Here is a 20,328-nt window from a genome sequence, read left to right as displayed (position 1 = left end):
AGGTCACTCCTGCGAGTTATTCACAGGGTTGGTGCTGTCTGTTGCCCCTCCCGGACAGCTGCCCTGCACATGCCCAAGAGGGCGCTGTTTACACTGGCTGTGGCGCACTGGGCCAGGACACTAGAACAGAGAATCGCACTCCCTGAAACTGTGCAACTCAGTGGCCTGGAGCCCTGAGGTGGGGGTGCCCAGCCAGATGTGGGGTCGGGGAGAGGAAGCAGGGGATCTTCTGAGACAGTGGAGAAACTAAAAGAGGCCAAAGACAGCAGGTCTCACCCCTTGTTTTACAGAAACTGTAACCCGCAGAAGGGAAGGTCACGCCCAAGGTCGTATCATGCACTCCCGGCAGAAAGCTTACCCAATGGCAGACTGGGCGGGCTGGACTGTAGGTCCCGTGTGGGGGCCCCATGGCTGGGGGGGCGGGGTCCACAGTTCATCTTCAGGCTGGGGGAGCTGGAAGCATTGGGCAGCTCGGGGGCCTTGGGCTTGGCTGTGAGGTTCAGGGGCTGGGAGGGCTCCTGCGGGAGACCCAGAGACCAGAGGCTGAGACACCCCCCACGGAGGCGCAAGAGGGGACACGTGGCCACAGACAGAAAGACAAACCTACCCGGAGCAGACAAGGGCACGGCAGGAAAGGAAGAGACAGCGGGAACAGGTGAAGGGGAACACGGGACCCCGGCCCCCGCCCACGGTCACAGGCAAGGGAGGCAGCGGAGGGCCGGGGTGCTGGGCGGTACCTGCAGGGGGTGATGGGCAGCCACGGCCCCGGGCCTCTTCACCACCGGGGCGGGGGGGCTGTGTAGCAACTGCAGGGGGTACTCCGCTACGGAAAAGGCGGCAAGGAGAAAAGTCCTGGATGAGCACAGAACAGCAGACGCCCTGCTTGACGAGGTCCCAGCAGCAGCAGGCGGGCAGAGGCCTGAAGCTGGCCCAGCTTGCTTCCAGCCCAGGCCTTCCCCAGCCCCCCGAGTGCTGCTGGAGGCCTCCTATGGCCTCATCCCCCCCGCCCCTGCCCTGCACTGATCGGCATCTCCACCCTTTTCTTGCCCTTCCCAACCCAACGGTGACCCGAGGGCAGGTACACACCGGCTCGTTCTACGGACGCTTGTGTTTCGTACCTACTACGTGCGGGGTACAAAGGCAGCTCCCCGGGTGTGATCCCGCTCGGGCACGAGCTCACAATAATCCCTAGTGTGTGGCGTAGAACCGGCGCTCAGGACATCACCCCATTTTACGGGTAAGACACGGAGACCAGGAGACGTTATGTGGGTTGCCCACACGGCTCAGAAGCGGGAGCCCTGACATTTGAACCCAGCCCATCCCTTCCCCCTGACACGGCACCCTCTCCGTTCTACCTGGCCTACCACGCTCGTCCTCAACCCAGCCCAGCACCAAGGGGCGGACAGTTCAGGTGGAGAGAGAAGCCGTATACACTGATCGCTAACCACATGGCCGGTGGCGTCAGGGGCTGCAGGGGTAGCGTGCCAGAGAACTTTGTTCCGGCTGGGATGGCTGGAGCAGGCTTCTTGGGGGGTGGGGGGGGGGCAGCAAGAGGGGGGCTGATGGCTGTAGGCAGACAGGCAGGCGGAGGGGGAGAAGTGGGTGTGTGAGAGCCAAGAAGTGGGAAAGGAGACGGGCCCGTGATGGCCGAGCCTGGTATTTGCAGGCTCCGTGCCGTAGGCAATGTGGCACCATCCAGGGCTTGTGAGCGAGGAAGAGGCGTTATTCACTCGGCTTGGGGAAGGGGCATCTGGAAGCCTGCGGCCCTCTGCTTAACGGGGACTCTGGAGCCAGCAAGGCAGGTGGCAGGCTGGCCAGTTCAAGTCGTCCACCGCGCATTTCCTGCCTTCCTTGTCCAGAAAGCAGGGAGTCGGAGGCACCGTCACACGTCACAACCCCCAGGCCCTGCCCTCCTCACTCCTGCGGCTCTGTTCCCCTTGAATTTGTGCTGCTGGTGTGCTCCCCCCTCCCCAAGTGGCAACTTCCTTGAAGTTGGAGCCTGACTTTTCCAGTCCTTTGTGTTCCCCCTCCCCCACCCCCACCCTAGAGTGTCTAGTGGAGAGCAAGGTGGGAGCACAGCCAGTGGTGCTGACCCATGACCTGTGGCCCATGACAGGAATTCACCTGCCTCCTCTCGCACACGGAACAGGGAGGGTAGACCGGATGGGCTCGGCCTCAAAGCTGTCCCCACTCTTGGGGCAACTGCGGGCAACCTCCCCGCCCTGTCCCGTGACCTTTCAACAAGGTGTCCGTGATCGTGGTCAACGGATTCCATCTCTGCCTCTGTCCCACCACCTCAGCGGCCCCCTGCCGGCCCAGGCTCCAACTCCCTGTCGCCCCCAGTCAGCGTGACAAGACACCTCAGCCCAAGCGCTCAAGCACGTCTGCATTCTACAAAATAAATTCCAAACGCCAGGCTCGGCCCCAACTGCTCCTGCCAGCCTGTCCCATCACCCTGTCACACGCTCCCCTCCACTCCAACCCCCCGCAGCTGCAGCTGCCGACCTCAGGCTCCAGGCCTCAGGTCCCGGCTTCACCCCCCCAGTCCACCTCCAGGGACCCAATCGGGCACCTCCTCTACAGAAAGCCTTCCCAGACCCCCTGCTTACCGCTATCTTTTCTCCCTCCCCAGACTGTAAAAACTCCTTGAGCTCCAACTCCACCATAGCCACCTGCCAACGACAGGGCATCGGACGTGTGGCTGGTGCCCAGTCTGTGTTCGCCGGATTTCAGTGGCGGGAAATAGTGTTCAAGAGATTAATACCCCGGTCCAGGAAACGCACCAGAGCTGGGGACTAGATGGGCTACAGCCGCTTATATCTGGAAAGCGCTTCATCATTTTCGAGTGCAATTTCTTTTTCGATTCGCCCAGCCAGGTTCAGGAAGAAGGGATTCAGCTTCCACTGGCCCAGAAAGGCCACGTTGCAAAGTAACGCAGAAGAGTGGTCCTGAGCTCCTTCCCTGACCTCAAGACAGCCTCAGCTAATGGCTCAACCCCCGCCTTCACTCACCTGGTTTGCAGGGGATGGGCTGTATGGGCAAGGCCAGCTGGGAATCGGGGGTGACAGGTAGAGGTTGGTGACTTGGGGGGAAGGCCGGGATCATGACGTAAGGCATGTTGACCTGCTGAGGGCAAAGAAACCCTGTGTGAGTCCCTGGGGGCCCAAACAGCTCAGCCCAGAACACAGAGGATGAACCCAGACGCGAGAGGTACAGCGACCGGTGCAGGGCGAGTCTTCAAAAGGCTCCATTTGACCCCACATCACCTCCTTCCACCTGCCCTCCACCCCAGATAGGGAAGGAGATACTCTGGCCCCTCCCTTAAAGTAGGAGAAGACAACTGGGGTTCCAGGCTCGAGCAGAAATGAGCCCCCTCCTTAGGGCCACGTCTGATTCTGCTTAATCCCCCCCTCTTCCCCCCGCCGTCACTCCCTGTCCCCGGCAGGCATCTCCAGGCTGTTGTCACCCCCTCAGCCTCTGGCCCTCCCCCCCTTTTTACCTGGATCTGTTGCTGGAGGAGGTTGATCTTATGTTGTTGCTGAATCAGCTGCTGCTGCTGCTTGGCGATCTGGTGGCAGGAAAGAGCAGCGGGCACGGACATTAGGGACATCAGCCCCGTCCCGCGGCCAGCCGCACCCGGCCTTCCCTGACGTCCACACCAGGACAAACCGCACGCTGGGCGGGGCAGGCAGCAGGACAGTCTACCTTAGGAGCAGGTTCTCTTCCCCCGGAGCCCAAGGGTGGAGGTTGGGCAGGAAGTAGCCAGCCGCTCAGACTCAGGGCCCCGCGGGCCCCTTCCACTCCCTGGCCCCCACCGAGGCTTATGAACCGCCGGAAGCGGGACTACTACGGCCCTGGCCGCCGGCCCCTCCGCGACCTGCCCCTAGCACGTTCCCCTCTAGGCCTTGACAGACCCCCTCCCCTGGCAAGAAAGACACTAAGCCGGGCGCACCTGCTCCTGCTGCTGCCGGGCCAGCTCCATCTGCTGCTGCTGCTTCTCGAACAGCATGGCAGCCATGTTCTTCTGCTCTGAATGGGCCGTCAGGAGCTGGTCCCTCAGGGTAGACAGCTGGTGGATCATGACCAGGAGCTGGAGCTCTTTCTCTGCCAGGCTCTCCTGGGTCCCTGCGCCACAGTGAAACGGCCACCAGTGAGAATGTCCGTCTGTCCGTCTGTCCACCTACGCACCCATCTGACACTTACTGGGCAATTGCTATTTCCCAGGCCCCCGTTAGGGGCTGAGCGACAGATGATGGAGACTGATCCTTGCCCCAGAGGGGCGGCTGGCTTGCTGTCTGACAAGCAGCTACCCTAGAAGTTCCCCACCATCCACCGCTGCTTCCAGCCCCTGGAAACGCTGGTGGGGGCGGTAGGGTGAGGTAGGGGGGACAGGTAGGGGGGAATCTCTGTCCCGGATCACTTCTTGGATGTCCTCAAGTGCCCAGGGGCACAGCGTCGGCGTGGAGAACTAGCCCACAGGAGGGGCCCAGTGGGACATGCTCAGGCCTTGGAGCAAGACAGATCTGGGTTCAGATTCTTTTTTTTTTTTTTTTTTTTTTTAATGTTTTTTTTCGAGAGAGACAGAGACAGAATGCGAGTGGGTTAGGGGCAGAGAGAGAGGAGACACAGAATCCGAAGCAGGCTCCAGGCTCTGAGCTGTCAGCACAGAGCCTGACGCGGAGCTTGAACCCACAAACCGTGAGATCATGACCTGAGCCGAAGTCGGACGCTCAACCGACCGAGCCACCCAGGCGCCCCCAAATCCTTATTTCAATCTATCCTGTCTGGGAGTTGTTGGACAAATAACCAACTTCTCTGCACTTCGTTGTTGTTGTTGTTTCAATCTATAAATGAGCACAAGAATGGCCACTTCCCAGGGGTGCTATCAGGGTTAAGAAGATAATGAACGTAAAGCGGAGTCCAGAACCTGGCAGGTGGCCGCCCACCCGCGAGTGCCAGTGCTCCCCTGCCCTCCACCTCAGCTCGCGTCGGGCACAGCTGTGCCAGGCTGCAGACCACTCGCCTCGGAATCACGCAGGGAGCCTTTGAAAAATACACATGCCCAGGCCTGCAGCCCCTGGGGTTCTCACTCAGCAGGTGGGGTGGAGCCCGGGCACTGGTTTGGTCTGAAAGGCTCTCCCCTGTCGGGGGAGAGCGACCACACCGGAAAAACAGCCACGCTCACAAGCCAAACAGGCGCCCTTGAATTCATACAGCAAAGTCCCGGTGGCCTAGAATCAATTTTCGGCAGTAAAAGGGAACATCCAGCTCACTCTATATAGTTAGACCTGGGAATTGGCAGGGACGTGCCTGAGGTCACAAGGGTCCCGGGTAAGAGCCCAGATCCGTACTCACAGAATGGGATTCCCACCAGGCCTCTCTTGCACGGGAATGAGCCAGACCAAATGCTCAGTCCCCAGGTGAGGGAGGGAAGGTGCTGGACCCCGGGGCCAGGCAGGAGCCCGAGGGGCACAGGGCAGGTATGAGGGGACCAGGAGCTTCCAAAACCACCCTGCAGGCCCAGACCGCACGGCCAGGCTGGGAGAAGGGAAAGGGGGTCAGACCTCCTCCCCCGCCTTCACCTTTCACATCTTTGGTTTCCACAGAGCTCCTTCCCAGAAACCTCTCCTTCCAGTCACTGGACAGCAGCTTCTCGATGGCTGGCACGACTAGAAGACACCAGGGGGTGAGGAGTAGCACTCCTAACACCTCCCGCCCCAGGCCCGCCTCCAGCCAGGGCAGACAGCTTACCTTCTTTTAAATTTTGGTTGAAGTCCAGCTTCTCCTGGCTTCCAGAAGCAGCCTCAGAACCTCCCGGTCTCTTGGGTTCCAGACACCCAACGCTCTCCGGGGAGCTGCAGTCCTGCAGAACACAAGGAATGTCACCGCCACCCTCACGAGAAGAGGGAGGACTGCGGGGGGGATCTGAGCCCCTAGGGATGTGATGTGCACCCTGAGAAATCCATGTGTACCCGTTCTCCCCCACCTCCCCAGGTAGGGCCCGCCCTCCCCACCTTCCCTACCTTTGCTCGGTCTTTGCTGCATTTAGCGAAAGAACAAAAGGTTTGAAGACAAGATACCTGGATCTCGGTCCAGGCTCAGTGACTCACGAGGCGCTTGATCCCACATGAGACTCTGAACTTCTCTGAACCTGACTCACTTCCCTCTTCTGAAAATGGAGATATTAATACCTCCCCTATCAGGATGGTTGCTGGGGTCAAGGAAGTTAATGCGCACGAATGAGGTTCGCTGCTTCAGGGTCAAGTGCCAAGCTAGCTATTGATCACTACTCTCTTGCATTCGCCCACATCTGCAGCTGGGTGCGTTACTTCTGGGACCCCCGCCTCACCCCTCCTTAGGGCACCACCCCCTCTCCTTACCCGAGTCCTCTCCATTCTTTAAGGCCTAACTCAAGGCCCTACTCCTCCCGGAAGTCTTCCTCTATCACTACCCCTCCCCCCTCCCCAAGCCCCTCCAGGCTAGTTCCCTCCCCAGAGCCCTAAAATTCTCATTTTCATTGTTTTTTTTAATTACATATTCCCCCTTTTTACATCTCTTGCATGGAATCGGGATTTTTAAGAACTCCGAGAATCCTTATTGCCCACGTAGCTCACAACGCCTCCATTTTGAGGATGAGGAATTGAGCGACTTCTCTCAGGCCTGGGTAATAAGGCTGATTTTCTCAAATCATATGCTGGATTACCTGTCTCCCCCACTAGTCCTCAGAGATAAGGATTGGTCACACATGGGGGAGTAGTCAGGATCCGGTGAGCACGCATAAGATTTGAACCCATGCACCGCTGAGACAGGTGGCGTGACTGAACTTGGCAGTCCCTCCCCACCCACCTAAGCCTCCCCCACCCAGAGAGAGAGGTTTCTGCTTCCTGTCTGCCCGGAGAGGGGAGGGGGTGCCCGCCCAGCCTCAAGGAGAGGTGTGTGGGCTACGGAGGCAAAGTGGGCACACTGACCCAGGAGCCCCGGGGAAAGTGCTGGGCACCTGGGCTGGAGCTTGGGAGTCAGCACCATCCTGGGGAGCCCGGGCTGGGTCTCCCGGCTGGGGTTCAGCGGCGGCGGCTGAGGCCTGGAGGGCCTCGTGGCAGAGCTCCCTCTTCCCTTCTGACTTGACGGTGCAGTTCACCATGGTGCCAACGCCATCCAGGGCCAGCTGGGCAGAGCCAGGGCTCCTCATGGACATCCTGAGGGGGGGAGGAACAGCATGAAACGGGTGGCAGCGGCTCCATCATCGCAAAACGCAAACTTCCCTTTGGCACCCACAGTGGAAAAATTAGAAAAGATGCTTCTGCCCCGCACTTTTTCTTCACCAGGAAGGTCTACGGCCAACTGGGCCCAACTTTCAGCAGTCCCTGCCTGGTGCAGTGTTGGGGCTAGTTGGTGGAATGGTCCACCTTAAGAGGGCAGAGATGGTCAACTCGCGGTTTCTGAGCCCATTAAGCGAAAACCGTGTGTGTGTGTGTGTGTGTGTGTGTGTGTGTGTGTGTGTGTGTGTGTAATTAGCTACCAAAACTTAAAAATCATGAGACGTCACATGAAATCTGAAATCCGGATTTGAACTTCTCTTGAAATTGGTCCGGGACAATCACTGGCTAGGATTAAGCAGAAGAGCAGGTGCTCCCTAAGGACAAGCCAATTTTCCTTAGTCCCTACCACTCCCTACCACCCCCTGAAAGGGGAACCAAGCATCAACTACATCAACTACCCTACATATACACACATTCTTTTTTTCCCCCCCCCGCACAGTAGAGGCAAGACAAGAGCAAACTGTTTTTCATATCCACGTAACCACCAAAAGTGGGAAAATAACAGGCTGAGAGATGTAGAGCTTGAAGAAAAATATTTTCCTAGATCTACCTGGAGTCCCTCATGTAGAGCTGCTCTCATCGCCGCCTATGCCTTGGCAATTCTTGGTGTAAGCAGACTATGCTCCCATCACCGCCTCCCCTGCTGTCACCACTGCCCGGACACCTGGGGGATCAAAGGATCCTGGGGAGCGACTGCTGGTGGTCATTCCACACTCAGAGCCAAAGGAGCAGATGTCTACAGTTCACTTGCTCCCTAAAGTCACTGTGACAAGACCAGTGGGGACACCCAGCAGGAGGCTCCAGGTACCCACAGGCTACTCAACTGGCGGCTAAGTGACCTTGGGCAAACTACTGAACCTCTCCACACCTGTTTCCTCATCTGCAAAATGGGCATTCATGAGGACTACGAATTGTTAAAATTTACTTGTCTCTAGGGAGCACCCCTTTGTGAAACCACCTAGTTGAAATGCAGTCCCTACAAGGGGGCCACAGGCTACGCATGGCCTGGGGGCTTGTTTGGAAGCTAGTCGTGGGTCACCCACAAATCAGAAACTCTGTGGGTGGAGCAGGAATCTCTTTTTAACAAACCCTACAGGTGACGCTGACACCCACTAGTTTGAGAAGCATCGTCAAATAAAAATTTTAACCGAGCACCTGTGCAAAATTTTTAGGAGGGGGCGTGTAAGACCAAAATCAGATCTGGTAAAACTTCTAAAACTGAGTTGCAGGTGTAATATATAATATTGTATATTCCATCAACTCCATACAACAAAATGTTTCTTGTAACGAGTGACCCAAGAGCCCAGGACAGGATTTTACATGAAACAGCTGAACGCGCATGACAGGTGAAGATGTATTTGATTTGACGCCATCCAGACCAGACTCTCCTGCCACTGGGTACCCTGGGGACTGGCACGGGACCCAGGACCGGGCACTGCAGGGTGAGGACGGAGGGGCGGACCCCGCCCGAAGAACGCTGACCCCGGGAGAAAAGACACGACCCCAGCCGAGCTCGCCCGAGGGCTTTCAGGGCCCGGCCCCAAGGTCCCCTCTCACCACGCAGGGGCCTGGACAGCGTCCAGGAAGCAGGCGGCTCGGCCCATCCGGGCACAGGGAGGGGCGGCGAGCCAGGCCCCGAGCTGGGGGGGGGGGGGGGGCGTGGGGGCGGGGCGGGCGGGGAGGGGGTATTATCCCGAAGCTGAGGGCAGCAATTACATAACAAACAAACCCCGGGCTCAAGCTGTGAATTAATCAAACCGCTGAAAATAAAACCTTCCTCTCAGGAACTTCAGACAAAAGAAATGAAAACAACCAGGCTGGCTGGAAAATAAAAGGCAGCCGCGCTGAAAGGGGGACAAAAGGAAACCAGACAATAGGGTGTTGGACAAAGGCAATAAAGCCAAAGGAAGTGTGACAGGCGAACAATGCGGGCCTGTGGGCTTGTGATCCCCGGCCGCTCCGCGCCACCTCGTCCCACACCCACCACCGCTCCGCCGGGCGTGGGCGGGCCACCGGGTCGCCTCCGCGCTCCCCACTCGGGTCCTAAGAGGTTTTCGCCTCCATTCGGTCCCAACTTCCTGGCCTTCCAGCTCCTACCTCGAAGCCTTTCTCCCACTGCAGCCCAGAGACCCCAGCGGCACAGCAGGGCGCAGGTTAGACGGGCGGCCGGAAGGCCTCCCCCCCCCCCCCCCCCCCACCGCAAGATGCTGCCCCGTGCATTCCTCCCCCGCCCCACCTCGGGCGGAAGGTGAAGCCAGAGGAGGTGATTAACAGTCCTAATTAACTCTCGGACTGCCCTGCCCACTCCCAGAGCCACTCACCACATGCGGCCCCCGAGCCTGTAACGCGGCCAGATCCCATGCGCACGGGCTGAGTGTCAACGACACCCCGCTTTCGAAGGGTTAGCATGGAAAGCGGAATGCAACCCAGCTCATTAATAAACGGTTATTGATTATATGTTGACACTGCAATGTTTTGGATGCACGGAGTTAGAAGTACTGTTTTCACTGGCTTCTTTTTACACTTCTTAACGTGGATGCTGGAGCATTTCAAGTCAGGCAGGAGGCTCACACCATGTTTCTGGCGGACAGTGCCGCGCGAGGACATCTCCCTGTGAGCGCTGATGGCCTTTTTACCCACACTTAACCCCGAGGAGTACCTCCAGCGGGGGCTGTGGAGGATCTTTATATTGGGGAGCTCGCCTCCTCCTGGGGCTCCGGATGGCTCATCCTGGCCTCTGGCGAAGCCGCGGTACGAGCAAAGAAAAGGACTCCTGGTGACCAGCCAAGCCGCTCACCAGGGCGTGGTGCCCACCAGACAGCCCTGCCAGACCCTGCTGCCCAGACAAGGGCCCTTCCATTTCCACTGTTCCCCTGCCTCAACGTCGGGCACTGGCTCTCGGTTGGTCCCTCTGGACCAACGTTTGTTGACGGAGAAGCAACAGCCCAGACCTGATGGGCTCCTCCCAGGGTCTCGCATTCTGGGGGAGAGGGTCCTGGGGCAGCTCCTTCCTTCCTTCCCTCCCTCCCAAGTTCCCAGAGCACAGGCCTGTTCAAAGAGCAGCCCCTTTCCCTGCCCACAGAGACGAGACTCCCCCTGAAGAGGGTCAGTGCCAGGCTCTGAACCCCAAACCATCCCGCTCTCTTTTCCCTGAGCGCAGAGCAAACGTTGCAGGTGATAAACTAAAGAGCGAAAGGAGAACCAGGTGGAGGGTACGGAGTCCACGTGCAGTCAGTGCCTGCTCTGCCACTTCGCAGCTGAGGGTCCCTGCACAGGTGCCCCCACCTCTGCAGGCTCTGTTGTAGAACAAAGGTACCCGGGGGTCAGCAGGTGGTCAATGGTACAGAGTTTGGAAAACTCAGGCCTTTGGGTTCTCCAACGTGAGTTCAAATTCCTGCTGTGCCTCCAGCTGACTTGTGTGACCTTAGGCACGTTCATTAACTCGGAGCTTGTCTCCTCATCCATATAATGGGTATAATAATCCCCAGCTCACAAGTGCCTGAGAAGATTAAATAAGGGGGTGAGTATCCATTAGGTTGTCCTATAGCCCAGGATGGGCTAGACTCAGGTGGTTAAAAGTTACCTGGGGTCAGACGGACCTGGGTACAATCTGAAATCCAACTCTACCCAATTAATTGCCGTGCAATCTTGAGCAAGTGACTTAACCTCTCTGAATTCATTTCCTCCTCCGTAAAATGAGAAGAAAACCCAGCATGAAGGGATGAGCCTTCCATTAACACCCCAGACTCTATAATATGTGCCTGTTTTACATTCTTATGACACCCTAAACTTGGCCCTCAGGACACTTATCACAGTTGGTAATGATACCTTTACATGCTTATTTCAGACTGCCCAGTAGCCTGGGAACGCACCCCACCCACCCCAGGACACTGTGGAAACATACCTGGTTTTGCTCACCACTGTAGCCCCAGCGTCTAGCACAATGCCTGGAGCATAGTAGGTGCTCAACAAATATTCATACAAGGAGCGGAGTATACAGCTCAGCAAAACAGCCACAAGGCAGACCTGGACACATAATAAGCGACAGCTACGACAAATCTTCCTCCACTTATGACGGGGTTATGTCCCAACAAACCCATCGGAAGTTGAAAAGATCGTTAGGGCGAAAATGCATTTACCCCACCTAACCTACTGAACATCTTGGGCTTAGCCTATAGGGCCCGCCTTAAACGTGAACACCTGCTTTCGCCTACAGTTGGGCAAAATCATCTACACAAAGCCTACTGTAGAATAGCGTTGACGAGCTCATGTAATTTACTGAATACCACACCGAAAGGGAAAAAACAGGCACAGAATCGTTAGAAGTGTATCTGGTGGCTACCTGGGAGCTGCCACTGGCCAGCATCACGACTGCATCATAGCGTATAATCGCCGGCCTGGGAAAAGATCAAAATTCAAAGTATCGTTTCTACTGAATGCGTATGGCTTTCTGACCCTCATGAAGTTGAGAACTCCTAAGCTGAGCCATCATCAGTCAGACCATCTATGTTATCATCATCGGGTTGAAGCTGCCTACACATCACCCAGCCTCCAGCTAGCCTCAGCTGCCTCCCCCTCACATCTAAGCTCCTACAGGCTAGGAACTAAATCCCCTCGGCACCAAAGCAAACCCCTTTCCTTTGCTCTTACCTTGGGACAGGTAAGAAACACTTTCCACCCCTTTTGGATTTAAAGACCCTATTGGGGGACGCCTGGGCGGGTCAGTCGATTGAGCGTCAGACTCTTGATTTTGGCTCAGGTCATGGTCCCAGAGTTGTGGGACTGGGCCCTGCATCGGATTCCTCACCGAGCGTCGAACCTGCTTGAGATTCTCTCTCTCTCTCCCCCCCTCTCTCCCCTGCTCTCACTCTCCAAGATAAAAAACAAATAAAGACCCTATTGGGAGTCTTAAGTCTCTTCTTTTCCAGACTTAAAACCCCTTCGATTTGTTTACCCCTTCTTCAAAAAGCACGCGCCGCGTTTCCATTACACACGTGGTTTCTCAGGAGGCTTGAAGGTCAGCAGCTACACCTGCCCCTCTCCCCAGAGATCTAAAAGCCAAAGGACCCTCGGCTCCCGCGAGCTGTGAGTTGCTGGGCTCCCCCAGGTCCCGGTCAGAGATCACAAGTCCACAATACGTACACTCCCGTCGGCCGTCCACCCAGGAAGTGCTCCTGTGAACCCGGTCTCCACCCCCTCTTGCCCAGCCTTACTCGTATTTTATACATGGAGAAACCGAGGCCCAGCTCACGTGGCTTGTTTCGGCAGTACCGCTTCTGGGCTAGAGGCAGGGTGTAGGGACACGGAACCAGCTGGGATACAGATCAGCACCCCTGCTCTCCCCACCCTTCCCTTCTAGGGCATCCACTCCCCAGGCCCCCTGCAGCCTTCTTCCTGGGCCTTCTCTCACCTGAGTATCTGTAAGAGGTCAAGGCCTCTGGGGGAGAGGGCTCAGGCCATCCTCACCCCTGATGGGCCAGAGCCTTGAGTCTGTGAGCCGGGGGCAGAGAGGCCCCGGGCCAGAGCCCAGCGCCCGGCACGAGGCATAGAGAGACGCCTGCACTCCAGAGGGCCAGCCGCTCAGAACAAGGCTCTTATAGGACAAAGCTGACTGCAGGTGCCGGTCCTCTCTCTTTTCTCCTCCCCACAACCAACCCTCTCCTGGGCCCTCCGACCCCCACCCACGGGCGCACGCGCACGAGCCCCTTTCTACCCAAAACAAATCACCAGCCGCTTCCTCTCCCGGATCAGCCAACGACCGGCCCAGCTGGATTGGAATCAAAGGAGTTTGCACCCTCAGCCCTTCCTCCCTCTACAACGACAGCCCCCTCCCCGCAAAAAATATCTAGATGCAGATAAAGATAGAGATCCAGTCATCGGAGCATGACGGGTGACTCAGACCCAGGGGTACAGGAAGACGGCCTGAGCAGACAGGCAGACCCCCCAAGGAGGGCCATGACTACACTTCCCCAGCGGGCACACGCCAAGCCTGCAGGCCCCCCACTCCAAGCTCACTGAGCCCACTCCAAGGGGCACAGCCAGGGAGAGATCCACTCGGCAGGGGTGGGGCAGGGCCTGAGTCCCAGGGGAATGTCACTTCCTCTCAAAGCCCCAGAGAGCTGAGAGCCTCAGGCAGCCCTGAACAATAGCCCGAGGCGTGGGTGCCCAGAACGGTGCCCCGGTGCCACATCCTGCCATTCTTCTCCCAGGCCGCACCCTGCCACCCTTCCTGGCTACGCCCGATCCTATCTCTGATGTTTACTCAGAGCTGGGAGCTGGGCTGGCTACAAGGGTGGGGAAAAACTTTCCTGAGAGGGCCCCCTCACCGTCTCCAGCCTCTGCGGGCCCCAGGGGTACCGGGTCCAGGGCGTGCGCCGCTCTCTGGTCTAGCACAGCTCAGGAGAGGGTCACAGACAATACCCCCAGTCCCTGGGCTGCTCTGGGCGGGCCAAAGTGGTATTCACCTGACAGAGCAGCCGATACCAACCGATGGAAACTTCTGAGTTCCCGAGCTCCTGTCCTCCAGCCTATGAGAGCCGGCAGGCTCCCCCAGAAGCCCAGATCCAGCCTGAGTTTCATGACTGCCAGTTTGAGTTGAACCCGGGGCACAGAGGACTGAAGGAGCCAGGGAGAGACCATAGCGGTGATGGTCCCATCCATGGCTCCATCTGGTTGTCCCAGGTCTCCGAGGCACCTGAGTCTTTTTCCAGCCCAGGATGAGAGTCCAGGAAAAGACAGGAAGGGGCAGGGGGGCAGCTTGGAAGTTCTGGTGAGGTTCCAGTGGGATGCATGCCTGGGTAAAACTGAGAAGTAAACAGTGTTTCCTGGAGTCCCTTCTCTGGGGGCCCTCCTGCCTTTGTGACTGGATCTGTCTCCAGCCCACCGAAAGTGCTAGGGGGCCCCTGCAGTCCTGCTCTTGTCTCCTGGTGACCAGGTCTAGGCCTATGTCCCAGGCAGGGGAATGTGTCTGGTCTTCTGCACCAGCCATGCCCAGCCCAGGGCTGGCACACCGCAGAAATGGTGCAGCCGGGGCTGACTGGCTTGGCAAAGGCCTCCCTTTGGGGATAGCCCCGAACACTAACCAAAGGAAGTAGAGGCTAAAGAGCATTCAAGGGCACAGCACTCACTCCAGCTGCAGGCACTGAGTGAGGAGCTCACCATGCATTTCCCTGTCCTCCCCGAGGCCCGGCAGAGCGGGTGTCTGAACGCAGGCCTCAGTGATGCCCAAAGCGACATCTTTTCCTATCGGCCAACACGCCGTCGCTCTCCCTCTACCCCAGATAACAGGATCCGGTCCAGCACAGACAGACTGGCCACTGTCTTCAACGCTCAGAGGATTCTAGTTGTTTTTGACTTGAGTCACGGCCAAGGAAGAATTAGTCAAAAGAAATCAAGGCTGCTTTGAGAACCTGGAGAAAAGACTCGACCTCTCAAGACCTGAGTTTCTTCATGTGAAAGTGGAGATCCCAATACCTACTTTGTGATTAGAAGGCAGCATATACTCAGAGAGCCTGGCACAGAACATATGTTCAGCGGGAGGAGGAAGAGACCTAAAGCAAGGAGTGTCTGTCCCCCCTCCCTCCTTGGCTTCCCTCCCCAGCATGCCTGGCAGGTCCCCAGGCTCCCCTGTCCCCACCTCTCCGGGAGGCAGGAGTACAGGGGTGACCCTCCGGCACTGCTGGGAAGTGCACAGAAAAAAGGCACAGAAAAAAGAAAATGATCTTTGGGGTGCCTGGGTGGCTTAGTCGGTTAAGCATCCGACTCTTGATTTCAGCTCAGGTCGTGGCTCATGAGTTCGAGCCCCACATCAGGCTCTGCACTGATAGTGGGCAGCCTGCTTGGGATTCTCTCTCTCTCTCTCTCTCTCTCTCTCTCTCTCTCTGCCCCTCCCCTGCTTGCTCGTTCTCTCTCTCTCTCTCTCTCTCTCTCAAAATAAATAAACATTAAACAACAAAAAACCAAAAACAAAAGAAAGAAAAGAAAATGGTCTTTGTTGCCAACCAGACCTGTGTCTGAAGCCTGGCCCCTCCTCATACTGCTAGCTGTGTGACCACAGGAAGTTTCTGTTTCTCCATCTCTAAACTAGAACGAATAATAACTATCTCATAGAATTATTCAGGGGACCCCATGCAATGTTTGCAAAAAAGCAAGGAAAACCAACCAAGCAAAAAAAAACCCAAGTTTGCACCCTGAGCGCCCCCATCACCCTTTGGGGAAGGCTTCCCCACCCCCGCGTGGTCAGACACACAGAAGACCCACAGGGCAATGGGGCGCATCACCCTCTTCCTTCTCTATCTGTTCCCAGCAGGCCTCCCTCCCTTTGGCCCTGTCTCCGCACCCCGCTCGGGCGGTCTGAATGTTCCGGCAGTGTCCCCAGCTACCCCGGAATCTCCCCTGGCCTGAGTCAGGCACCCAGGCGCCACAGAGTGAGGACAGGCCAAAAGAACCCGGATTTGCCAAGGAAACACCACGTAGTCGGGGCCACTGCTTATCTGGCCACGCCATTGCACCTTCCCGTCCCCGGCTGATGACACAAAAGCTCTGCTGCACTCAGGAGCTCCCTCCTTTCCTCCGGAGCCCACGCAGATCAAGTGTTGTTCTGTTAACCCCTGCAGTCCCCTGCCACCCCCAGGAGGGGACGGGGGCCCGAAATATCCACGGTTACCCACCAGGCTGGGCGAAGCGTCGGCTTGGTCAGCAATTCCTCCCAGCGGTGCCAGGGTGGGCTGGGTAGCCCTTGGCTCTTGCTTTTGGCGTCAAGTCTAAGCCACGTGGGCCAGCGCGCAGTTGGTTCAAACCCCGCGCGCCCCTCCCTAGGGGCATGGGTAGGCCAAGCATTCAACTCTCCTGGGACTAGTGACCAACAGCCGGTGGGTGGCGTCGAGGCCTTCCAGGACAGGCCCGGCACCTGCACACAGCCGTGCTGAACCCCCGCAACGGGCATCCACATCAGAATCTGAAGTTGGGGGGTGAGGGAGCCGATGAGTGGCTGGAGGAGTGGGGCAGGGGGGTCACCCAGTTCCATACTGTTCCGCGTGGGAACCCAATGAATGCCTGACACTTACCCTCTTTACACCTCGGTTTCTTCATCGGTAAAGGGGGCCAACGAGACCCCACTCTCACGGTTGTTGGGGAATTAATGAGTAGTGAACATCACTACTGGCTCAGTCGGAAGAGAACGCGACTCTGGATCTCGCAGCCGTTAAGTTTGCGCCCCACGTTTGGTGTAGAGATTACTTTAAAAGTTAAATCTTAAAAAAAAAATTTTTTTTTAAAGCTGGGGCGCCTGGGTGGCTCAGGCGGTTAAGCGTCCGACTCTTGGTTTCGGCTCAGGTCACGATCTCGCAGTTCGTGAGTTTGAGCCCCACATCGGGCTCTGTGCTGACAGCTCAGAGCCTGGAGCCTGCTTCAGATTATGTGTCTTCCTTTCTCTCTGCCCCTCCTCTGCTCACACTCTGTCTCTCTCTCTAACTAAATAAATAAATAAACATTAAAAAATTTTTTTTTAAATTTTTTAAAGCTTATTTATTTTGAGAGAAAGAGAGGGAGAGAGCATGCGTGAGAGAGGAGGGGCAGAGAGACAGAAGGAGAGAGAATCCCAAGCAGGCTCGGCATGGTCAGCAAAGAGCCCCACACAGGGCTCAAACTCACAAACCAAGAGATCATGACCTGAGCCGAAACCAAGAGTCAGACGCTTAAGCAACCAACTAAGCCAGCCGGGTGCCCCTAAAAATTAACGCTTTTTTATAGACTTTTTTTTTAATGTTTATTTATTTTTGAGAGAGAGAGAGAAAGCACAGAAGAGGGACAGAGAGAGAGAGGGAGAGAGAGAATCCAAAGCAAGCTCCAGGCTCTGAGCTATCAGCACAGAGCCTGACTCGGGGGCTCAAACCCACGAACCGTGAGATCAAGACCTGAGCCGAAGTTGGAGGCTTAACCGACTGAGCCACCCAGCCGCCCCCAAATTAAAGCTTTTTAAAAAAGCAATAAGCAGTGTACAAGAAATACTCAGCAGAATGCTGGGCGCAAAGGAGACGGGCACTTCATCTTGTTGAGGTTGAATGAATGAATGAATGAATGAATGTGCCCCCAGGGAACCTCCGCTAGCCAGAGTGCTCAGCCCAAACAGCACAGGTTCCAGTCGCCCTCCTTAAAGTCACTTCAAACATCAGCCTCCACACATGTCTACGCCCACAGCCCCCTCTCGACGTGGGCACCTCCACACCGCATCCTGGGATTGGATCCCCGAGGGCTCAGGAAAAAGCACCTGATTCTCTTCCCTCTTCCTGCCTCAGCCACTCACTGCAGGGGCAGGTGACTGGGACGGGTAGTTGGTGCAAGAGAGAGGATTCGGCAAATGCCAGTCACCAAGAAAGAAGGCCACCAGGCAGTGTCGACAGGAAGAGAGCCTGGAACCCAGAAGGCCAGCATGCGAGTAATCAGCAAATCCGCTCTGGCCTCATTCTCTCCTCCCTGGGATGTACCTCCCCCGCAAGGAGCCACAAGAGAGAACGGAGAAAGACAGCGAGAGAAGGTCTGGGGGTTTCCCGAGCAATTCAAGCATCTAGCTCCCCAGCTTGGGCAGACGGTGGAGGAACCAGGTGACCAGCAGCACTGAGGTCATGGGGGCGGGGCCCCTGGGCTGGACCTGGGCACCCTGGCCTCACCGTTAGGCACCGGCTCAGGTCTGCGGCTTCCCCCGTCGCCTCCCCTTCCCCCGTCGTCTCCCCTTCCCCCATCCCACGGCGTCTGGGTGGGATGCCACCTGTGCCTTGTGTAAGCCTAATCACCACCATCTCCCCCAAGACAAGCTCACTCGTCGGAAACCCCAATTCAGCGGCTCTTGCTCAAGCAGCATTCACTCTGCAGGCGAACAAAGTGTTCCGTTCTTTCTCTCCGCAAAGGCCGTGTTTCCTCCCCCATTATCTACCCCATCGGCAGCCAAGCCTGCCACAAAAGCAAGATTTCTTCTTTCTTTTTGTTATTTTCGTGGTCTCCTTTATTTATGGGTGGCTGTTTTTTCTTGGCTTTGGCTCCTTTTCAGAAGGGCAGGGAAGCAAGGGGAGGAGAGCAGCACGATAGGGAATCTCTGATTTCACCCCAAATGCTCATCAAACGCCCCCCCCCACCGTGCAGCCGCCTGCACCCCAGTCTGCCTGCATCACCAGCACCCTTTGGAAACGGAAGCAGGGCCACTTCAACGGAAGAGTCATACCGGCAAAGCGGTAGGATGAGGGGATTCTGGGAAGGACCCTGGTATCTGGAGCTCACAATGCTAATAATAAGATAGTAAGGGGGACAGTCAAAATAACGGACTAGTGATGGGCACTGACCAATTAGATGGGACTCATGGGACAATCGGATGAGGTGGCAGATGCTGACCACAAACAACTGGTTGACACGCTGGTGTGTATCCGCTGAAGACCCCCTCTGATCGTAGCTAACGTTAACTGAGCATTTACTATGTGCCAGGCACCTTTCACATATTAATTTATTTAGGTTTCATAATAATCAGAGGTAGATGGTATTATTGCCTCCATCTTAGGTGGAGAAACCGAGGCCTAGAGGTGATTTTGAGCCCAGCAGCCAAGTATCAGAACCCAGCTCTCAAACACCAGGAACGGAGCACACGATATGCTAAGAGTCACGTTTAGGGATGAGCTCTTTTAATTCTTTCAACAGTCCTGGGAATAGTCGCACCACTTGCAGAGATAAAGCGACCCAAAGCCAGCGTCCCTACCACGGTATCTTCCAGGTGCATGAGAGGCAGCATTCCAGAAGGCACAGGGCTGCTTTAGCCCCCGACCTCCCTTCCAGTTACAGCTTCTTTGTTTTCCGGCCTTCTTTCCATGCCACCTGTCCCCACGCCTCCACACCTGCTGCCTTAGCTTCCCACCCAGGCCGTGCTCAACGGCATCACGCAGAACTGACTGCTTCATGGTCCCTTGCAACACACATGCCTAATGAATGGTTGCCCTCATTCTTTTTTTTTTAATTTTTTTTTAACATTTTTTATTTATTTTTGAGACAGAGAGAGACAGAGCATGAATGGGGGAGGGGCAGAGAGAGAGGGAGACACAGAATCGGAAGCAGGCTCCAGGCTCTGAGCCATCAGCCCAGAGCCCGACGCGGGGCTCGAACTCACGGACCGTGAGATCGTGACCTGAGCCGAAGTTGGATGCTTAACTGACTGAGCCACCCAGGCGCCCCTCATTCTTATTTTCTTATCATCCTTTTTCCTGAATACAAGGGATATGTGCTCATTGTAGAAAATCTGCAAAATTTAGGGTAACCGAGAAATTTGGAAGTCACCCATTTCCCACCAATCTGGAGGTGGCCACTGAACAGAATTTGGCAGATTTCCATCGAATCTTTTTTTCTATGCAGTATTCTTTTCCCCTGTTGAGCTCATAAGCAAGTTTTAGACTACTTTTCCCCTCACTTAATAGTCTGTCATGGGGCACCTGGATGGCTCAGTCCGTTAAGCATCCAACTCTAGATTTTGGCTCAGGTTATGATCGCGTGGTTCGCGGGTAAGAGTCCACATCAGGCTGTGCGTGAACAGTGGGGAGCCTGCTTGGGATTCTCTGTCTCCCTTTCTCTCTGCCCCTCCCCGAATTGCGTGCGCGCGCTCTCTCTCTCTCTCAAAATAAATACACTTAAAAAATAAAAAAACAGTCTATCAGGGGGAGTCTTCGTGTTCCTAAAACATCAGAAATTACTGAAAAAAAATTTTTTTTAATTCTTTATAAAGTCGACCGTAATGTTTGCACATCCTCCCCTCTATGGCTGCATCACAATTTCTTTTTAACCAAAGCCCAGGGTTGAAATGGTTCCACTCTTGAAATTTTCTGTTACTTAAACCTCTCCACCCTCAAAGTCACGCACTCCCTGGACACCTCTGGTGGGTCACGGCCATTCGGCTCCCGTGACAGATGAGAAGGAGAGCACCCTGACGATCTGAGGACGGACAGGGCAAGGCAGCGGAAGGACGTCACCTGCCCCCTCC

The 20,328-nt window shown here is 56.2% G+C and overlaps 1 protein-coding gene across 6 annotated transcripts in view; it reads right to left on the bottom strand.

Annotated features, from left to right (window-relative positions):
* Positions 1 to 20,328, bottom strand: part of SOX13 (SRY-box transcription factor 13) — a 46,832-nt gene that overhangs the window by 4,832 nt on the left and 21,672 nt on the right. For 2 of the 6 annotated variants that reach the window (XM_045049418.1, XM_023247976.2), the window contains exons 2-9: positions 6,998 to 7,196; positions 5,752 to 5,863; positions 5,583 to 5,669; positions 3,953 to 4,125; positions 3,500 to 3,568; positions 3,012 to 3,126; positions 738 to 823; positions 359 to 518 (exon numbers count right to left, since the gene is read on the bottom strand). In XM_045049418.1, coding sequence (XP_044905353.1) covers positions 359 to 518; positions 738 to 823; positions 3,012 to 3,126; positions 3,500 to 3,568; positions 3,953 to 4,125; positions 5,583 to 5,669; positions 5,752 to 5,863; positions 6,998 to 7,195 — 1,000 coding nt within the window. In that variant the 5' untranslated portion in view covers position 7,196. Of the gene's footprint in view, positions 1 to 358; positions 519 to 737; positions 824 to 3,011; positions 3,127 to 3,499; positions 3,569 to 3,952; positions 4,126 to 5,582; positions 5,670 to 5,751; positions 5,864 to 6,997; positions 7,197 to 7,869; positions 8,867 to 9,416; positions 9,491 to 12,729; positions 12,953 to 20,328 lie in introns of those variants that run through there. The other 4 variants (XM_023247977.2, XM_045049419.1, XM_045049417.1 and 1 more) reach the window with 4 other exon arrangements.

Source organism: Felis catus, chromosome F1 (genome assembly GCF_018350175.1).
Source record: "Felis catus isolate Fca126 chromosome F1, F.catus_Fca126_mat1.0, whole genome shotgun sequence".
Classification (NCBI taxonomy): Eukaryota; Metazoa; Chordata; class Mammalia; order Carnivora; family Felidae; genus Felis; species Felis catus.
Note: the sequence above shows the minus strand (reverse complement) of the source record. Positions and strands in the feature narration are given on the sequence as shown.